General features: G+C 38.7%; 2 protein-coding genes across 3 annotated transcripts; both read left to right on the plus strand.

Moving 5' to 3' along the window:
* Nucleotides 1-1,664: 1,664 nt before the first annotated feature.
* On the plus strand, nt 1,665-3,454 carry foxd3 (forkhead box D3). Its single transcript, XM_061240140.1, has one exon. It carries the CDS (start codon nt 1,916-1,918, stop codon nt 3,029-3,031), a length of 1,116 nt encoding a protein of 371 aa, XP_061096124.1. The 5' UTR covers nt 1,665-1,915; the 3' UTR covers nt 3,032-3,454.
* A 5,392-nt stretch (nt 3,455-8,846) lies between these two features.
* Nucleotides 8,847-22,264, plus strand: alg6 (ALG6 alpha-1,3-glucosyltransferase). Of its 2 annotated transcripts, none has more exons than XM_061238455.1 (14): nt 8,847-9,064; nt 9,580-9,664; nt 10,282-10,371; nt 12,208-12,296; nt 13,603-13,685; nt 13,839-13,903; nt 13,999-14,184; nt 15,582-15,717; nt 17,799-17,884; nt 18,790-18,874; nt 18,960-19,030; nt 20,202-20,270; nt 21,314-21,509; nt 21,904-22,264. In XM_061238455.1, the coding sequence occupies exons 1-14, from the start codon at nt 8,983-8,985 to the stop codon at nt 22,099-22,101; spliced, it is 1,521 nt and encodes a 506-aa protein (XP_061094439.1). In that variant the 5' UTR covers nt 8,847-8,982; the 3' UTR covers nt 22,102-22,264. The 2 variants fall into 2 exon arrangements, with proteins under 2 accessions (XP_061094439.1, XP_061094440.1); XM_061238456.1 differs by lacking the exon at nt 8,847-9,064 and adding an exon at nt 9,118-9,340.
* Nucleotides 22,265-22,289: the final 25 nt, after the last annotated feature.

Raw genomic sequence — 22,289 nt, forward strand, 5'->3', positions numbered from 1 at the left:
ATAATAATAATAATAATAATAATCATCATCATCATCATCATCCTTATCGTCGTCATCATCATCATCGCAATCTTCATGATCACCGTCATCATCATCTTCATCATCAGAGCACATTCACTTAAAAATACACCATAAACCTGCGTTCATGTTTTTGAAATGTGTTTATAAACAAACATCAAAGGCAGCGATCTGAGTAGTGCCGGATCGCTGCTGGTTGTTACTCGTTCTTTTCTCTGGATTGCTACTAGAAAGTCGTTACAGCCTAGAGCCAATGTGCAGCGATTGCTGTTTTGCTTTTTAAATTGAAGCCAGAAGAAGAGCTTTGAACTGAGCGGAATAGACCTTGTCATGGTTAACTGCTACTCAGTTCCCATCGTAAAGTCATTTACACATTTTTGTTAGTTCTAATAGAGGGGTGGTAAGAATAATTGATTCTGTTGTCAATTAAAGATATTTTCATTACGGCAGGAGGAGACTCCAGACCAAATCAATAGGAAGTTATATTGCTTGTGGCACATAGATAACGAATTTAAGCTTGGAAGATTCTTGGGTTGCTCTCTTTGTATGAATATAAAGTGTGTGTGTGTTGGTGTGTGTGTGTGCGTGCGTGCGTTCGCGTGTGTATGTGTGTGTACGTGTGAAATAGCCTGCGCCATAATATGATCTTTTTTCCTAGAGAAAGAGAAAGTACAAATCTAAACAGATGCATACCTTTTAAAATATTCCATAAAATGAATATACTTATATTCGTAGATTCTCTCATGGAGCACCCGTGGAAAAATGTAGCCTACATTTTTCGCACAACCTAAGAAATGTTAACTGTTCTATATTCGTTTTTACATCCTTTTCATGAGAACATCCTTCAGACACGGCTTAACTTCATGGTTTTGAATAGTCCCTTTACATTCACCAGCTCCCTCATTTCCTACGTTTTCATATGCTAACACCTGCAATGATTAGGTCGTTAACACCTCTTCAAAATCCGTTAAGAGCTCTTTATTTATAGTTTCTCAGTGTTGGTGCATATATTTATCCCTGCCTTCTTTCTGAAAATCTACGACATCAATCGATATAAATGAATATCAAGTTCACTTAAAATTGGATATCGTGTAAAAAATAAAATAAAACCTAAAATAAAATCTAGAACGCTAAATCTTAGAATATAGCATAATTAATATCGAAGTGATATTAATTCATTTCAAGGCGATAATTTGCAATCGACAATCCCGTTTTTATTTAGGCTATGCATATCCATCGCATGCAATATACAGACGAACACACATTAATAGCTATAGAAGAGAGTCAATTAACTTAGCTGTAGACGTTTTCACTCGGGAGCTCTCAACACAATTTGTTTAAGCAAAGTTAAGATTGGTTTTTTGAGCAGCAGAGTTAATGCACATCAGAACTGAAGATTTCAATCATGCAGGCCAATTGTCTTTTTCTCCCTCTGCTACCGTTAAATGGTCTATGACGGACGAACAGAGCCAGGAAGTAGTGGCAAGTAGTATTACTGTTGTCCCTTTGTTGACAAATCCATGAAACAACTCCAGTTTGCATGGTTTAACAGGGGGACGTCTGACGTCATGGTATCACGTGACGGCCCTGATAGTATATCTTTAACTGAAAAGTAATCTATCAGACAGTCCTTAAAACCGGCTTTAAAAGCATGTCATCCTGACTCTTCGTTCCGAAATCAGTCTTAGTTACTAGGAAATACGATTTGAAGGGGAGCCGGCGTGAAGCACACGATCCTGTTAAAAGTTAAGACGCTACACGGCTGGAGAAATATTTTCTAAAGTTTAAGTTTCACTGGCAGGCCGATCTGACCTGCATTTAGAATTTGTTGACATCCGAGCTGACCGCGACGGGCCACGCACTTACCTCTGGTTGTTCTTCAGTAAAGTAAGCTGTGATGACCCTGTCTGGAGGCAACAGTGCCAACGACATGTCCGGTCAGACGGTGCTTACTGCTGAAGATGTGGATATCGATGTGGTCGGAGAAGGCGATGAGGGAATGGAAAGAGACAGCGACTGCGATAGCCAGGGAATCCACGACCGCGCGGAAGAGGTGGAGGAAATCGGGGCTAAAGAACGGACGGACAGCCCCTGTGAAAGCGCAGGCGAGGGAGAGACCAAAGGAGACGGCCAGGAAAGCGCATCGGGTCCCATGCAAAGCAAGCCGAAAAACAGCCTGGTAAAGCCACCTTATTCCTACATAGCTCTTATCACCATGGCTATTCTTCAGAGCCCGCAGAAGAAATTAACCCTCAGCGGCATCTGCGAGTTCATAAGCAACCGCTTTCCATACTACAGAGAGAAGTTTCCAGCCTGGCAAAATTCCATTCGACATAACCTGTCCCTGAACGACTGCTTCGTCAAAATCCCAAGGGAGCCCGGAAACCCTGGTAAAGGCAACTACTGGACACTGGACCCTCAGTCGGAAGATATGTTTGACAACGGTAGCTTCCTCAGAAGAAGGAAACGATTCAAGAGACACCAGCCAGATATTCTCAGGGAACAGACCGCCCTCATGATGCAAAGTTTTGGGGCATACAGCATTGGGAATCCTTACGGACGTCACTATGGAATTCACCCAGCAGCCTATTCCCATCCAGCGGCTTTGCAGTATCCTTACATCCCTCCCGTGGGTCCAATGCTTCCCCCGGCGGTACCTCTATTACCATCCACTGAGTTGAACAGAAAAACTTTTAATTCTCAGCTCAGTCCCAGCCTTCAGTTGCAACTGAACAGCCTGAGTACCGCATCAATGATCAAGTCCGAGCCTTCCAGCAGACCCTCGTTCAGTATAGAGAATATTATCGGGGTGTCCAGCACTTCTTCGAGTGCTCAGACTTTTCTACGGCCTCCTGTGACTGTTCAATCAGCCTTATTGAGTGCACAGTCCCTGTCCTTAACCCGGACATCAGCTGCTATTGCGCCCATTCTGAGCGTACCTACGAATATAATTTCTGGACAATTTTTACCAACAGCATCGGCAGCAACTGTTTCAAAATGGCCTTCTCAATAATTTTTTTTTTCTAGAAATGGGGGAAAAACTGTACAGCACAATTAGGCAGCACTGGACTTTGTCCGCAAACTATAGCCATGTAAACACTGAAAAGAGAAAAAGAAACGAAAAGGAATGCTTTCTGTACAGGTAACAATTGTAAATATTTGTACAAATAAATTAATTTACTTGTTTGACCTTTTTTCCTAAGTATTTTATTGTTTGAACTGTATGACAGTTGTAGTCAAACGAGCCTTCCTTAATTTTGTCATTGAAAGCTCATTGCCAGTAGTAATTCAATTTACAATTACATTTTTTTTGTTTTTTTAATACAAAAATACGAAAATGTTCTTATCTCATTAAAAACATTCTGTTTACAAAATTAAAATATATGTATTCTATGTAGCTCAATTGTGTTGTAATCTGAAATCCTTTGTTAATAAACCTGAAAACAGATCTTAATGCCAAAATGTATTTTTTGTCCTGTAAACATTTCTAAGCTAAAGTTCGACGCATGCAGCAAATACACCTACAGTCGTAATTACATGCCTTCGAAAGTAGCTGTATGCAATTTGTTGATAGTATCCAGTAAAATAGTAAGGCTCACTTAAACTCAATATATGTAGGCCCTATGACATTTTTTGTGAGGTTATAGAGGTACATTTTGTAATCGGATAGGTTAAAAATATAATATAGGTTATACAGAAACAATAAAATATTATATACATTTGGCTCAGAAAGTTGTTAACAATTAGCTCATGATTTTAGAGAATGTAATAAAGTAACATGCAATATCTATAGGCCACCTGTGCGTGTTTTAGAATTGCCCTACACAATACATGTATGATTATGATTATTATGATTATGATTATTTTTTATCATCATCATCATCATCATCATCATCATCATCATCATTATCATCATCATCATCTTCACCATCATCATCATCATCATCGCGTGATCCGGGTTTAATACTCAGGCTAAAGCGATTTGATATTACAGGCATGTTTCCAAACTTGAACTTCATACAATAATTCAATAATGTAAGGTGTCACGTGGTTGTTCAGAAAATAAGCATTTAATTATGAAGCTATTATAGATGTAGCAATTAATGTGCTATTAAAGTTACGTATGATGTATGTATACATTATATTATTATATATTTTTTATTAGCAAAATGTACATTTTGAAAATGTATGTTAAGTACTGATACAAACTCACGATATTAACATTGAAATGGCAGGCTATATCACAGTCCCTGTAGGGCGATGCTTTTAAAATCTTACACAAAACAAACGAGACTGCGTCTCAAAATGATTACAATTAATACAATATCAGTAATTTAATATACGAATAGGCCTACATAGTACTTTTTTCGTTGTATTAATTCTAAACGACAGTCAGTAACCAAATAATTAGCCTACAAGTAATAGGCTGCAGTTCAATATTTAGGTCTACTTAGCTAATTAACGTCAATTCGGCACAGCGACAGACTCGGGAACCGAACAAAAACCTTCTGGCACAAAACCCAGTTCGTTAACAGTTAAAACACGCCGAATTGTTTCGGCGAACTAAACGAGGCGCCCTAAAATGTTTGCATGTTGCTACTATAAAAGTAACACTTCGTTTCACAGTTGTGTCTGGCTAATCAGTTTTACACAAACAGCAAATGGTGGATGTGTGCCACACGGGTTACTGCTATATTTAACTGATACCCATGGGAAAAGAGAAAGGGGTGTCTTCTTGAATTCACTTTCGTACTCAAGAAGCTGCTGATCCAGTGCTTCTCAATGACACTGGATAACAGGGGATCATTCCAGGAGCGAATCCTTATTCCTTAAAACGAGTCTAACATTTCTTTGTGCATTGCTCCGATGCCGGCTGTCACAATGCAGTTAGACTGCACATAGCGCAAAGTAATTTATTGCACGGTGTGACATACAGGATTTCCTTTTAAAATGAAGAATTAAGAAAAGAATAAGATAAGAGTTATTGCTTCAAGAAAACTAAATTTTTAAGGACAATCGAACTATTTTTAGATAGTATTGAGAGGGCGTTTTACTTGAACGCAAACATATAATAGGAATACATTACTGTAAGCCCTTCCCTATTGTAAGTAATTAATTATACTTGACGGTTAAATCCTATATTATTTGCTATATATTTTTATATATTATCGTGTCGCTATATTCAACATTTTATTTTTTTATTACTTTTCAATAGCCTAAAACATACATGCTCACCACCAATATAAATAGCTGTTGTCGCGCCAAATAACACTAAATGAAAGAACAGTAACACAATAGATCGCCAAAGCATTTTTTCCAAACTGTAAAAATTGCTTAATGATGAAAATTAATGCTGGTTTCTATCCGATCATTTTTATAACTTTCTTCCAACATTTCGAGTGTCACCAAATCCATGTTAAATGCAAATGTGTTTTTAATTAGTGTTATTGTTTGTTTCTTTGTTTGTTTTAAGAAGCGTTGGCCCGTGTGTAGGCTTACAAGTAGCCTATACTTTAAGCTAAACCATTACTGTACATGTATTTCTGAAAGAGCAGTAATTAAAATCATCACTAGATGGCGTTTATTGACGCCAATATCCTTACACAAACCATACTTCAAAAGCAAGAAACTTTTAAAGTGCATATTACAGAGGTGATTATGGAAACACTGGAAGGTTGCACCTGGAGAAACAGTATTAACGCAATAAGAGGGTTGGCGATCGTATTTATCTTGGAGTAAAGACACTGTGAAATTGTTTACATTCAACGGGTTTTAATGAACGGTCTATTTTAAGGCCAGCTGGTGGGAAAGAGTTGACTCTTTAACAAGTGCAAGGTTATAATAGATCCCCTCTTTTTATATAACTGACGTCAAGTAATAACCTTTCACGGCTTGAGATGGATAGTACAACTGTAGCTACGGTAGGATACTATCCTTGGGTATTAATCTATCGCAAAGTATCAAGTACTGACATTCCGCAGGACAGGCTGCAGAGTCATAACGTGGCGGAGTGAGAGTGGTTACAACAAATAACCCACTGTTTATTATCTAATCAAATATGACTATTTCAATGTATTAAAAACGAGACATATCTAATTCCGTTTTATACATTTCAGGGATTAAGGGTAGTGATGAAAGCGTTTATTTTAGTATTTAATCTTTTTGAAAACTCGAAAGGAAAAAATGACTACTTTGAATAACAGAGCCTTTGGCAATATTAAGGCCAAATAATATCTAATAGCCTAATCAAATTGTCCGGTTGCTATAGGCTAGGCATAGATTTAGATGCTAATGGGAAAAGAAGAAACACTACTACAAAACTAGTTCAGACCCATTCATAACATTTTATGCAATTTAACGCAGAATCTAATTTCACTGCACAATTATCTCATTTGGTACTAAGAATCACCTGCGTGGGGGTAACTAAAAAACATTAAATTGAGTAGCAGCCTAATTTCAGAACTAATATGCTAATGCAGTGAAGACAAATAGCTACACAAGGGCATATGATCTTTATATGATGAGTGAAACAAGGTATGATATAAGACCACAAACCGATGTCCCTCCATTCCCATTCGGTGGAAAGGTCGCACTGATAATGTGTAAACCTTGCCATGCTGTCAGAACCCCACGACTGTCGTACTGGATGGTGACCTTTGCATCTGCACCTGCTCTTCCGCACACAGGTGGGGCCTATGGACTGTGAGAAAGCCCAGTTCCCACAGCCACGAGAACGAGACTTCTATTACAGGCCCAATATTAGGCCGAGGACCACCAAAGGGGTTTCAATTTAACATGAGCTAAATGTTAAGGCCGTGCTGCTGCATTGGTACAACACTATTCCGTTTTAGGTCAAGGCTTTATGGACAATGCACCAATCAAATGCTTTCAACAAAGACGAAAGGCAATGATTCCGATTGAGAAAGGCAGAACGCTTACAATCGAACTGATCTTAACAAAAGACAACACTACGTAATAATAATAATAATAATAATAATAATAATAATAATAATAATAATAATAATAATTAAACATTTAGCGAATTCTTAAAAATATATTTTTTTAAAGCGTCCATGCAATGAAACATTTTTCCATACATTTTTTCAATTGTTAAAAACTGTGAAATCCAACAATCTGATTACCTACGATAACATAGCAGCTTTATTTCTCTGAATCACATCATTGCTAAATGTGTTACACAGCAGGCCTAAATGTAATCTGCAATGAGAGATGTCTATCTAAACTACAGTACCATCAACGGCGGACAAAACGAAATGAACTGACATCAGTGGATGCCCAGGAGAGGAGACTATGATGCAAGGGACCATATATTTACCAAATTACATGCTAAATGAACAAAACAATAGCCAGCAAGGCCTATAGGCCTATTTCAACCTTTCTTCAAATTTGCATTATGGTGTTTAATTTTGTTTTCAATTTAAATAAAAACACAGTATGAAGTATGTTGTAATGTAAACGTAAAATAGCGTTGACAAAGAATTACTTGTGATGTTTTAATTTCTTGTCACTTGTTTCTGTATTTCTCTAATTTACAATGCCATTATTTGATTTGCTGATATGTAAGAAATGGTGGAAATAACATAGCAGAATATAACTAAAGAGTGGGACAGAGACCACATTTTTTTCATTTGAAAAATATTATAATTCAAAAGCATCTTCATAGTTTTGTGAAAAGTGATGTAAGTTATTCAAGCAAAACTCCATGTTCATTATTAAACAATAATGACAAACTAAACCATATTCCACAATGACCATAGACAGTAAATGTAGGATACATGTAGCAGTTGCTGAATAATAAAAATCTGAAGAAATAAAGCAATAAATGACAATGTAAAGCTGGCAGACAGAGCATTAATAACTAATGGACACCAATGACTAATAGGCTTCCTATTGTAATGAAAGTGTCATCGCAAATCAGCAGTTGTCCAAGGTTATTATTATTTATAAATATTTTATGTATTAACTAGAATTAAGTATAAGCAACAACCTAGCAAAACAGAGAAATTAACAGTGTGCACTGCTGTGTGAACATATTGAGACACAATATGGTTGTGACATTAATTGGGCTTATAATATCAAAACCACCCTACCCTAGTTTCATTTACAATGATGATGACGATTCTGATAATGATGATAACGATGACGATAATGATGATGATGATGATGATGATTATTATTATTATTATTATTATTATTATTATTATTATTATTATTATTAGTATTATTAAAAATGCCTCCTATCCCATGTTCATTTTATATTTCTATGCAAATCAAAATTAAGGCAACTCTATCAGTGACATCTTAGATTATAATATGCCTTCTGGATGCATATCCAGTTCTTGAATAAAAAATTAAACAATACAAACATAAATAATGTTGTGACTGACACTCACATAAACCAGACATATTGTATAGTGTTATATTACAAAATCGATTAATAATATTAAAGTGTTGTTTTGAAAGTACAGTGTAGGCCTATATAGTGACAATGTTTAGAAGCAGCAATCTGCCTCTGGACAGATACATACCCGGTACAGTGCAGTGACATTGTGCATTTTGATGGAAAAAATCAACAAAACAACAAACGTTTTTGGATTTACAGCTTTTTTAAATTCTACCTATAAGAATGAGACAGACACTGACCACAAGATGGTTTAAATGTAAGATACTTACCATGATACAAATAATTGAACTGTTGTCTACAGTTAATTGTTTCTCAGATTACCTTTTCAGGTAAGACCATGGTATAGATTGCGTCCATAGAGTTCAGCGATTGCATCGCGTCATTGCGTCATCAGTCAGCGACAGAGAATAGTCTGTAGAATATTTAATGCGACGTGCATTGTACGCTGGCGTTCATAGCAAAGAGCGGAAGATTGGATACTGCTAGCCAGCGTAACATCTTAACACTATTAAAGCAGTAAACAGGAATCTTCCCCAGAAATGGAAAACTGGAGCCTTGTGTCGCTCTGTATTTTGCTGGGTCTGACGGCGAGATGGACAGTGTCCCTGAATTCGTATTCAGGTTAGCTAGCTTGTTAGCGTAAGGTTACATCATCAAACTAGTAGTGCCAGGATAGGAAGAGTTAGCTAACGTTACATGTATTACTATAGCATTTCGCAGTTATGTTGTCAGCTTCTGTGTATCATTCTTGCATATAAGTGCACTTTCAGTTTCAAAACAAATTGTGAATTAGCTACAAAAGCTAGCAATAGGAAGGCTAGGTAACAGCCTTACTAATTTAGGTGCACTATAGAGACAGCTAAATTACCTCGCCACTTCGATCACAACTAGTCTTAGGTAACTAGCTAGCTAATTATGCGTGCTAAAGTGCCAGTCCATTTAAATGAAAAGCTAACGTTAATAGTTTTATCCATGTGATTAGTCACTATTTGGTAGTTGTTACCCATGGGCTACACGCTGATTTAAGTTTTTGGGAACGTTATTGTAATCATAATGCTAGCCAAGTTTTTTAGTACATGCTACGGATCTGGGTTCGCTTGCTAGGTATGTCTGACCCAAATATAATTTATTAACAGGCACAAGTAAGCCACCGATGTTTGGGGACTATGAAGCGCAGAGGCACTGGCAAGAAGTAACATATAACCTCCCAGTTCATCAATGGTTGGTTACTCAATAATGACTATAAATATTGAGTGATAGCTAGCTAGTAAGATTATATGTGTTATTGCCTAAGCACTCTTAGACATGCAGTGTTATGTTTTCCATATCAGGGACATCGGTGAATGTGGTGACTATCCCGTGTCTATCTAAAGCCTGATTATTAGATTCCTTGCTCCAAATGTATTTCTCATGTAGCTCCTATATTTTCCTATATTATATCTGCAGATGGATAGATCACTTTAGTCCCTATTTGAGGAAGTATTTGCCAATGTTCCTGAAATGGATTGAAGAGGAGAATGTTTGGTACTGTGTCAAAGCACATTTACTTGTACTTTACTTGTAATTTTTCATTCTATGCATTGTGCTGGTTTTCTGGAAACATGTCTACATATTCCCAGCTCCAGTGCTGCCATTGTTTTTTATTGTCTCCTTGAGGCCTCTAGTTTATCAATAATATATAATGCTGCAGGCACAATAGTATTACAGAAGTAGAATTTTTTTTTTTGCGGTTTATATAACAAAAATTCTTGGTTTTTGCAAATTTTCTATAATGTAGGCTAATTGGGGAAAATATTGTATTCGCAGTTGCTGTGCATTTCATGAAATTTTAAATTCAGGTACTTCAATACCACTGACAACAACTTGAATTACTGGGGACTGGATTATCCTCCACTAACAGCCTTTCATAGTCTTCTCTGTGCCCACATGTAAGTTTGGCTGTTTTTTCAAATATTTTGGTGAAATTCTCTGGTGTGTTGTATGACAGTATGTGGGACACAGATATTTTAGGCAGTGTTTCTTCAGTTTCATCTGTCCTGATATTGAACAGTAAAATCTCTTGATTCTGTCTTGCTTGGAGCACCTGCTTCCTTCGTCATTACCTTTTTGTTGGTTAGTTAATTCATGCAAATAATATTTTTATATAGTAATGGTGTTTCAGGTACTGAAATTTTAGTTTTGTAAAATTATTTGTTCAAAGATTTGTTCACTGGTTCCTTCGCTGCTCTCATTTAGACTCTTGCGAAATGAGAACGAGAGTCAGGCAGTGACTGGTTCAGACTTGTTCTTAGTGAACAGGAACGAGAGTCATGCAGTGACTGATTCAGACTACTATTCCGCGCCCTGCTGAAATGGATCAATGTTGTCGCTGGCTTCCATCACCTCCGTTGCCTCCGTTCATTTTCAGTGCATTTGCATGCACGCAATGTTCCAGTTATTGTCATTCCGGATAAGTCAACATTCCGAATGAGCTGTTGACATGCCTACTGTGAAATGTCAACACATCAAACCTCTAAGTGAATAGGCGACAGCAGCAGAAGCCCAATAAGTTAAAAAAATCTAAAATACCTAATTAAGTGCTCTCTGAGTGTAGTTTATAAATTTTATTATTTTTTAATCTCTTGTAAGCGTTAGCATTTGACTGTTAGAACAAATCTGTTTTATTATTTTCTGTAATCAGGGCTCAAATGAAAAAGAGATCCACAGTTGCCTATGCCTAGTGTGATATTGCTAGCTGTACATATATTTGCTTGCCATTGTCAAATTACAAATGCCCTACACCACTGCTTAATCGTGGTTATGTAATTATGGTTGATTTTGATTTTAAACAAAAATGTACATATGGGTGTAATTTGCCATTTGGCTCTGCAAACTATGGGGTGTAATTCACCTTCTACTTAGTGTACACACCCTTTCAAAGTTATATGGTTACATAATCTTTTATTGGATGTAGCCTAACTATGCTAACCCATCATATCCAAATGAAAAATAAATGTTTGTGCAACGTTAGCTCATTCCTCCTGATCATCTTTGGGTGAAGTGCTATATTGAGTTCCACCGAAGGTGAACTTTTACTCTGAGGCCAAAAAGTTATATATTGGTTGTATCTGACCAGAAAGCATTATTGCCACATGGGAATGTGAGCTTTTTTGAGTAGAGACTTCTTTCCGTCCTACCGTACATGCCAGAATTGGGGTTGGGATATTGTTGTCATTTGCACAGATTGACCAATATTTCCATAAAGGCCTAGTGGGCTCTCTGGTCAGTCTCTTCTTTGTTCAGACATGTTGCTTGGAGGACTAGACTGTAGCTCTAATTGAAATTAGACAATGATGCGAGGATTGCCACTCTGACCCTATTCTCTATTCTGAACCTCAAAATCCTTGTCCAATCACTGAAGTAAATCTCAACATATTGTCCTTCCTTTCATCTCTACATTTTGATTGTTAATCATGGCGATTGCTTAAGCATCATGTCAGTCCCTCCGGCTCTTAGCCGTACAGTCCTAGCGTAGCGTTCATCTCCAGGACTGCTGATAAACATAGCGTGTTCTTTGAAGGTCTCATTAAAATGTATTAAGAAAATGATTCACATTGCTTAAATGTGCATGCATATTTGTTTTATTTTTGTTCACTTTTTGATTTTAGAAATCACCCCTCCCCCCACCCTCTCTCATTTGGAAAATAACCCAATTGTCCCTCTGAAAGCAATATGCTAAAATGTGTTTGTGTAATAATTGTTTGTGGTGTGTGCATGTCATGCAGAGCTCAACTGATAAATCCTGAATGGGTTGAGCTACATAAGTCTCAGGGGTACGAGAGCCCTGCCCACAAGCTCTTCATGAGAGCAACTGGTAAGAAATGCTTGCATGCACATTACATTACATTACATTCATTTAACAGATGCTCTTATCCAAAATGACTTTCAGTGTTGGGGAAACATTAATGCATTCACCTGCCAGTACATTAACAGATTCTGAGTGGATTGATTATGCAGATACTGCAATAAAGAGTAGAGATATCAACTATACTGTACTTTTAGTGTACCGTACTTTTACTGTGACTTTATGTGTATCGTTACAAGAGTAATTGAGAGTAAAATGTGAAAAAGGCTATCTGAGGCATTACCAGTGAGCCTTTGTCAAAGATGCATATCCATACATATGTACAGTGGCAAGAAAAAGTATGTGAACCCATTGGAATTTCCTCATTTACTGCATTGATTGGTTGTAAAATTTGGTCTTCATCTAAGTCACAAATATAGATAAACTACTGATGCTAATAACACACAAACAATTATAATCTGTCATGTCTTTATTGAACACACCCACTAAACATTCACAGTGCTTGTGGGGAAAAGTAAACTCTTGGATTTAATAACTGGTCAAAACTCCATGGGCAGCAATAATCTTAAACAAGTGCTTCCGGTAGCTGCGGTTCAGACATACAGGAGGAATATTGTTCATTTTTAAGTCGTTTTTCATTGAGTGGATTTGAAATGTGATGCTCTACACAATTTACTCATTTTTCATTTTTGAGTTTGAGTCAATTTAAGAATGGGTCTACTGGCTCTCATAGTCCATACAATATAAAATATTCCATATGTAATGAAAAAGGAACAGTAGAAACAATTTGGAAATGTCTGATGCTTGAATATTGATCTGTAAATTAAGTTAAGTATGCATTCATGCTGTGTCCCAAATGACCAAATGCAAAGGAAAAAACAGATTTTGGTGATTACAAAATAGTTTCTATACATTCACATGTTATATCACAATTTTGCCAATATATATAAATAGCTAAGTAGAAATGTGCATTGTTATGAGTATCTTATTAAAACTGGTGGTGAGGGCAGACTCAGAAACTGAATTTACAAAAAGTGTCAAATTACCTGAATTCACACTAATTAAAATGTCTTTCTAAGCTTTGAATTCAGTGCACAACTGAAATTAATGGCTTCACTGTAGAACACTAAATGGGTATGAAAATATGTAAATATTTTAATTACCAGTGTTCTCCTTTAAGGAAAATTGTGGCAATTTATATCATTATTGGCTTTAATTAATGTAAGTTTCATTATTTGTTCTGTTAGGCTTTTCTTAGTGACTTAATAGGTATTACTTAAGACACTTCTAAAATATTTGCTTGTTTTTTCCCCAGTTATTTTTGCAGATATTTTAATATACATTCCAGCAGTTGTCGTCTACTGTTTGTACCTCACGGATGGATCTACAAGAAGGAAGGTTGGGAAATTATCTTTCACATAAGCTTTTCTCTTGTTTACATTTTATCTTCTTCCTGTGTGATTTTTATTTTATTTAAAAAGCTGTTGCAATCTTAGTAAAAAGTACACTAAACCCCTGCCCAAATGTATTCATGTTATCTGCTCACTGTAGATTTCAACATTGCTGTGCATCCTGCTCTATCCAGGACTCATTCTCATTGACCACGGACACTTTCAGTATCCTCAAAGAAAATGGAGAGAAACGTTCTTATCAAAAGTGTTGTGTAAAAATGACTAGATAGTTTTAAGTGAAAACCTTGACCAGCCTACAGGTACAACAGTGTGAGCCTGGGTCTGGCGCTTTGGGGGGTACTAGGTCTAGGCCTGGGCTGGGACCTGCTGGGCACTCTGGCCTTCACCCTGGCACTCAACTACAAGCAGATGGAGCTCTACCACTCTCTGCCCTTCTTCTGCTACCTGCTGGGCAAGTGTGCCAAGAAGGGCCTGACACACAAAGGGTGAGGACGTGGTATGTAGATGAACACACTCAAAATGGATTGATAGCATAGCTAGGAAATATATAAATACATGCCATCTACAGTGGCAAGAAAGTGAACCCTTTAGAATTACCTGTCTTTAAATAAGTTCGAATAATTAACAAACACAATCTGTTTGAACTAATAAAACAGGAATGATTGTATTCTTCTTTTCCATATTGAATAAATCATGCAAACATTCACATTATACAGTAGGTTGGAAAAGTATGTGAACCCTTGTATGTGAAAACTTCAACAAAAGCTAATTGGAGTCAGGAGTTAGCAATCAATGAAATGATTGGAGATGTGGGTTAGAGCTACTTTCACTCATAAAAAACACTAAAAACATTTAGTTTTGCTGTTCACAATAAGCATCTGCTGATGTGAACCATGTCTTACAATGAAGAGATCAAGGGTTTCAAAGGCTGACTCCAAAGGCACAATACAGAATACTCAATGAGGTAAAGAAGAAGCCTAGAGTAACAGCTAAAGGCTTGAAGGAATCAGTGGAACATTAACATCTCTGTTCATGACTCTACCATACGCAAATTATTTAACAGCCATGGTGTCCTGCAAAGAGGAGTTTTCCAAAGAGCAAATGGACTGATGAAACTAAGGTTGAATTGTTCTGGAAGAACATGCAGCACTATGTAGGCGTAAAAAGGGCACCACATACCAACATGAAAACATCATCCCAACGGTGAAGTATGGTGGAGAGCGCATTCTTACTGAGGGAATTCTGTATAAAACGTGTTACTGTTATTTTAAATGGCAAGCAACTCTCAATGAGCTATAAAACATTCTTCTGAACGAACAACCTTGCAAAAAGTATGCAATTACACATAGGGTAGATAGTTTGTTGGGGCATTATTTAGAGAGATGAAACTGAATGCTGTTATAAGCGTCGTCACATTTGTTGATTTAGTAACAATGTACCAAGGGCATTTGGTGGCCAAATGTATCACTGGATTAGATTGCTGGGAGCAGAAATGTCCAGATGACAGTTGCAATGCTGAAGTTCCTCAGCTATTCCTGTTGGTTCAGCAACACCAGAGCAGCCAGACCATTGCAGGAGAGCAGCCTCCAGTATATGAAAGTCAGAACATTAACAAATCAAGCTCAAAAGAGGCTCCAGTTGACTCTTTCAATGAAATTAGATAATATTTATGAACAACACTGATATACTGTAGCTGTTGAACGTGACAGCATTTGGTCCCGACTCGCAAGAAGTATTTTAAACTTGTTGTCAAATGGTTATTTTTACTGAAAATTAAGTAAAGCTATTGTAATGCTACAAGTAATTTGCGATCTATTTACTTGCGTAGCTGCATGGTATGTTTTTAATGTTTGTATCGTGCATGTGTGTATGTGCATTGTAGGTTGATCCTGCTTTTGAAGATCTCAGTGACGGTTGTTGCGACCTTCGCCCTGTGCTGGCTGCCCTTCCTGTCTGATCCCCAGCAGTCCCTGCAAGTGCTACGCCGGCTGTTTCCTGTGGGCCGTGGCCTGTTTGAGGTGAGCTTGCCCATCGCAGTCCAGCATGTGCACCCCTAATCTGTCCAATTACATTTACATTTTATTTAGCAGACACTTTTAGCCAAAGCGACGTACAAAAAAAGTGCATACCAAGTTCATAGAACAAACTACAGAACAGGTAGGATAAGGTACAATTCACAAAGGAATGGTTGTGAAGCCAGGAACATAAGTCTAGTGCACAAGGTAGATAGGCCAGTTCTATAAGTAATAACATCAGGAACTACAGCAATAAGACAAATATAAATGTAAAAGTCCCTCTCAACCCCCTGCCACTCTGGTCTATGTACATTGTCCTCTTCCCTAACTGCATATTTGACCTGACCTCTCCATTACCTATTCGTTCTCTTCGCTCCTCAAATCAAAGAAGGAAAACTTGCATCCAATGTGAAAACAAAATAAAATTGACAAAATGGTTTCACGTCACCTCCGGTACTGGTGTTGGATAATTCTGCTGAGTACACTGGCAGAATGTGTTCAGCACATCGCTGGGAGGTGTGCATTAGCACTCCTGTTTGCTGCCAGGGCCGTGCTTTGCGAGTCTGATGGGGCAACACCTGAAAACGTTGGCAGGAGCGCGTGTCCTTGAAAACCCTGCACGCTGCATCGGTCAGCGGCGAAGAGCAGTGTCAGAAGAATGCATACATTGCTACGCTGAATGAAAAAATCAAACACGGCGGCGCGGTGACAGTGCTGAACGCCTCTCGTAACGACTGAAGTAAAGTTAACCCAGAAGGAACTCTCCGCTGAGGCGGAGAATCGCGTCACACATGTGAAACTCGGCATCACTCTAGAGGGGGCCGCGAGGCGGTCGGACGTGAGAAGTAATTGGAAATGCTGGCCGAGTGGCAGCATGCGCCCGGCCTTTGAAAGGAAGAAAACATAATACAGAGGGTGAGAAGGACTTTATCCCTGCGACTGCAGTGTGAGGGGCTTCAAGGGGGTGGTCTGTGGTGTGACTGAACTAATTGTGAAATTGTGTACGTAAGCAGGGCTGGCTGACCGGGTAAGCTAATCCGTAGAACAGCACCCCAGGTCTCTGGTTGCCCTCACAAAAATGGTAACAAATGCTGCTGGCTGCGAAATTCCTCCCTTGGTTATAGGTGAGGCCGCTCACACATTTGCCAATGGGGCCAAGCCCAAGACTTCATGTGTTCCCTTCAGCAGTGAGCACAGGCATTCCTGCTGTTATTTGGAGCAGGCTGGTCAGAGGAAGATGGCTGAGCTGTCTGCCTGCTGGCCCACCGGCTGTAATGTCCACACAGCTGTGGTTTGAACAGCTGTGTTTAAGACGAGTGTACGATATCACAGCCCACCCCAAGCCTGCAACTTTAATATCAAATTTGATCCAAGCACAACTGCTAAAGTCTTTGACCCTTTTATAAACCACACAGCACTCCATTGGTCACTGCCACAAAAAAGTGCAAATGCTCACGTTAGTTTTCTTTATGTAGGAATTAAATTAGATGGTTTATCGTGAGACAAGTCTGTTGTGTAAAAGTGCAGCGAATTGAATTAGCACATTGTGATTAATTTTGTACAAATAAGTTTTACAAATAAGTGTGGAGCTTTTTGACGTCCCAGGAGCCTGACAGCACAATTTATGGCGGGAGAAATTCTTTACCGTGCCCTCCTGTCCAACTGTACCATGGAATGCATGAGGAATTTTTATTACACTTTCAGTTGGGAAATGATTACTTAGAGTAATGCTACTTATTTGCTTTCACCTCTAAGTCAAATTCTTTTTAAAGCTGTGAGCCATAGTTTATGGGCCTATAATTATGAATTGTGTAATGTTTTATTTAATAATGTTAAGCATAATAATGTTCATGGAAAGGATGTTAATGCACTTTTATAACTGCCCTGTTAGTGTATGGTATTACTTGAATGGTCAAGCTGCAAAAGGATTTGATTAATCATTTTCACCGTATCTGAGATGTTTTGCCGATGTAGAAGGCAATGGAAAAAACGTAGACCTTATGTTTTCTTTATTAATTTGTTTAATTTTTAAACTGAGAAACTGTACCTACAGTTTTGTTTCCTCTCTCCTTTGGACTGTTTAGGATAAAGTGGCCAACACGTGGTGCAGCTTGAATGTCCTGATAAAGATCAGAGCCCAGCTGTCCCCTGAAACACAGTTATACCTCAGGTAATCCTGCGCCTCTCCTTAAAGACCGCTTCCTACTGACGAAAGCCAAAACAGACGAATGAGCATATTCTGGAGTAGTGAAAATAAGATTATCCAAAGTAATGACATCTCAAAAGAGCTCTTGGAAACCAATCTACAGCTGCTAGGTCCACTTTAACAAGGGCCAGCCATTTTAAATCAAATTTAGGGATTCCAAGCATTTACGCTCGAGACCGAAAACAGTTATTTTCTTGAATTGGGAAGGCTTGTATCGCTTCTCTCTCCCCGGCCGAGCGAGCGAGTCCGAGCTGCGGCAGTCGGGCCCGTCGTGCTTAAATGTTTAAATAGCTTGGCGGTCTAAATTTAGAGATCCTCCCGGGCCGCGATAGAGACGTATCACTAAGACGGATAATACCCAGGATTTGGTGGGCTCAGTTGACTGCCACATCTAAAAAAAAATACAAAAACATTAGCTTTTTGGGCTGGTTGTGTGATTGCATTGGAGAGGTGCGATGTAGGAGCGGATGACTGTGGAAGTAGGTCTCTGAACTGTGCCCCCAGCTACATCTCTCTTCTTCCTCAGCTGTTCTCCCTCCCCATGGGACCAGATGCCTCTGCCCCAGGGGGCTATTGTGTTCTAATGGAAATTGTAGGAGGGCTATTCTCACACCTTTCACTCACTGACATGCCAGGTCTCTTCTCTTGAGTGACAATTGAAGGGTTAAACTAGTCCAGGGACAGTTTTTCCACAATATTATTTTAACTGGTAGCTCATCTCATTTGCCTTGATATTGTTCTGAGGCTCAAGTAGCCACACACCGATTTAGTTTTTACTTGGTTGTGGACATTGAAGTTTGGAAATTAAACACCAGTGCATTGTTGAGTTGTTTCAGTGATGACATTTTTCTGGTTCAACTCATTTTTAGTTTTGCTGCCACACTTCTGGCTGTCATACCTTCATCTCTGAAGCTGTTGATGAACCCCACATTCTGGCAATTCAAACTTGCCCTGGTCAGTAGTTTTTAAAGTTTGTTTTATTTCTTTTTTGCATTTGTGAAAGATCAAAAGTGTTTACCCACCTCTTCTGTCCTTTTAGGTGAACTCGTCGCTGGCCTTTTTTCTATTTTCCTTTCAGGTTCATGAAAAATCAATCCTCCTGGTTGCATGGTAAGCTGATTTCTTCTTCTAATAGATTTGAATGCCACTTTATCTAAGTGGAGTTCAGTTTGTTACACAACAAATCAACTGTTGAGAAGGGCAATTTCCCAGTAGTTCAGTGATCTATGGGTTTCCTCTGGTAGCAGCTGTCAAAATATTAGAATAAGACTAACTGTATAAATAAACTGTGGCTCTCCAGAACACGGTCCTTTTCTTGCTGCGACTAATAGTCCACCATAAGACCACTCGGCCCACTATGATGCCAAGCAGCAGTGATGCTGTTTTCTCCATTAGCATAGTCTAGATGAGAACTTGCTTCACGTCAAATATCCATACATTCAACTCACGTTTTAATGTAGTGAAGCCAAGATGACCTATTTGATGGTTATCAGAACTTGACTCCACCACCGTCCATGTAGCAGGAGCCATGTTGGGTCCTGTAGTTTCAATGTTGGGAGCAGCGGTCATAATCATCTACAGCTCTGCTGCGTGTATAAAAAGAGCAGGCAGCTGTGCACTCAAGATTTTATTGTGTGGATTTGGTTACAGATTTCCCTGATCTATGAATCTAGATAATCCAGATTGCTGCTTTATTAACTGTTCAGTTATATATTGCACCTGTCTCCAATCAATCAGTAATGTGTGTACCAGGATTAGGAAAGAATCTTGTCCTTCAGCAAAGGGTGGTGTTTGTTGAGGATCAATTATAAAGCTGTTGGAATAGATGAAACAACATTGCCAACGCAAAACCTGTAATTACTGGGTCAGCACAGGATTGAACCTGGCCCATTCATTTTTATTCCATTTCAATTTATTTTGATGAACACATCAACTTAAATTTACATTTATTATTTGTCAAATAAATGTATTATACTTCATAAGCAGCTAGACTTCACAGGTTGTTTGTTGAAAAAGAAAAATGGGAAAATATGGTATGTAGACAGGAATACATCATATAGTCTGCAGGGGTGACTAAGCATAGTGAAAACTATATATCTGACAGCCCTGTGTGAGATGCATTTCAAAGGGATGAGGAGCGAAGAGAATGAATAGATAATGGAGAGGTCAGGTCAAGTATTGAGAATTGTAAAAATTTAATGTGAAAGTGAGAAATAGTATATTTCATAAATAATTCATTTTATGAATATTGTCTAATTAAATTCTTCATTTTGTTTTTTAGTCCCGTTTGCCTCCTGATTAACGAAATCCCACTGATGGCAATTTGGTTTCTACTTGCCTCTACCTTTAGGTAAGGGGCAAAGTCAAGTCCTCTCACATTCTGGTATCTTCAATCACCCAGTAACATATTTTCAGTTCACTTAAAGGAATACATCAACATCAATATTTGGTAAATATACCTTTTTTTGGCGACTTTCGCTGACTTACCCAGACAAGATGCCGACTTACCCTGGCTCAGTTTCCATGTTAGCAAAATGTGTTAGCTTAGCATAAAGACAAGCCTATAGGAGTCAGTAGCCTCCCTCCTTCAAACTCCTATAGGCTTCAAGTCTTTATGCTAAGCTAACAAGTTATGCTAACATGGAAACCGAGCCAGTGAATGCAAAAAATTAAAATGAAATCGAACACCTCGTCTAAGTTGGAAAAAAGGTTTAATATTTGTTATTTTAGAAAGAAAATTCCAATCATTTTTGTCAGGCCTGCAAAAAAATAATAATTCCCGGAAGTTGCTTCCCTCAGTTTGTTTTATGTAAAAGTAGTACTGAGGAATAGAACACAATACACTGAGATTGATATTAATATCAATATGAGAGGAATTCTAATAGTAGTTTTCCTTTTATCTTGTGAATCTCCTTTGGGTGTGTCATCAGTCAGTTTCACTCATGATTGTGTCTATGTAGAGGACACAAGACAGACAAGAGGACAGAAGCCGGCTGACTTTTGCCATCTGTTGATAAATTCTTTTGCCACTTGTAATTGTTGTGCGCGTGGTAAGTGTAAGGATATTGGTGGATTATACGGCATAGTTGGCATAACTCCTCTCTAAGCTCTCCTTGTATTGGAACAGCCAGTCATTCTGTATAAATTACATCAGGCGTTTTCTTAAAGTACAATTCAAGTGAACTCATTCTGCATTATGCATTATTAGTTTTACATTTGTTAAATACATACTTGCCCTCTTGGATTCTGTCCCGAAATCGATGCCTATGAAGTACCATTACTGCGAGAATGTTGTATGGATTGCATTTTTTGCACAATCAAGTTTAAGACACAAGCGATTTTCTGTTGAAATGTGGGGGAATTTTCCTTCATTTTTTTTTTGCCGTATCCCAGCATGCTCCCCCTGCTCCTGAAGGACGGCCTGCTCCTGCCCTATGCCGTCACCTCCCTGGCCTTCCTCTTCCTCTGCCTGTACCTGCTCTCCGCCCTGGACCGTGCCACCGAGGAAGTCCTGAGGGTCGGCCCGTACGTGCGTCTGTACAGGACCTGCTTCCCCAGAATAAACATCCCCGCAATCATCAAGTGGAAAGTAAGTGGCGGTTCTGGGACGCCCGCTTTCAGAGACATGATCGTCTGATGTCCTTATCCTTGTCATCAGAATCTAACCCAGGGTCAGACGCAGAGAGGCAGTCTTTATATAGCGCAGGTCATTAACACAGGTTTGCCCACGTATCTTTATTTACATAAGAGACATTAATGCAGGGGGGTGGGCGATGGGGATAGGGTTACTGGCAGCCATCGTGGAAGCTGCTCGTGGCACTTATTTCGCTGATCCCTCAGACTGCTGTTCCTAAATAGACATGTTAATGTTGATCCCGCTCTACCGGACTGTTTGCCTTCCCTTCCTGGGCAAAAATAAATGTTGGTTATAGGGGCCGCGGCGGCCGGATCTTGTGTAACTCCTTCTCCTCCTTTCTTTACAGTTTGCTTTCTTCCTTCTCGCCATGGCTGGCTTGAGTTTTACGAGCGTTGCGCTGGACCCTCCAGCTAACCTGCCTGATTTGTTTCCTGTCCTGGTGTCTCTGTGCGCCTATTCCCAGTTCCTGGGCTGTCTGGTATATTTCAACGTTGTTCAGCTGATGGAGTCGCCCGGTGCGGACGATCGCAAAAAGATCAAGTGAAAACCTTGAGAAGAACAGAGAAAAATAAAACAAACGTCTCACTAATAAAGACTTCAGAACAGAACGCCTTCAACCCGAGACAACTGTGGACATTGTTGTTTTGTAATCATGTCGATGAAAACCAGAGAATATTTTGATACCATTAAAAGAACATTCCTATAAATTGTCCACTTTTTAATTCTTTGTCA

The sequence above is a fragment of the Conger conger genome, chromosome 4 (assembly GCF_963514075.1).
Source record: "Conger conger chromosome 4, fConCon1.1, whole genome shotgun sequence".
Lineage (NCBI taxonomy): Eukaryota > Metazoa > Chordata > Actinopteri > Anguilliformes > Congridae > Conger > Conger conger.

Coding starts and splice junctions, on each gene's coding strand:
- foxd3 (XM_061240140.1), top strand. CDS start 1,916: ATGACCCTGTCTGGAGGCAACAGTGCCAACGACATGTCCGGTCAGACG.
- alg6 (XM_061238455.1), top strand. CDS start 8,983: ATGGAAAACTGGAGCCTTGTGTCGCTCTGTATTTTGCTGGGTCTGACG. Junction 18,875..18,959: donor GGCAATTCAAACTTGCCCTG/GTCAGTAGTTTT, acceptor CTGTCCTTTTAG/GTGAACTCGTCGCTGGCCTT. Junction 19,031..20,201: donor TCAATCCTCCTGGTTGCATG/GTAAGCTGATTT, acceptor TTTGTTTTTTAG/TCCCGTTTGCCTCCTGATTA.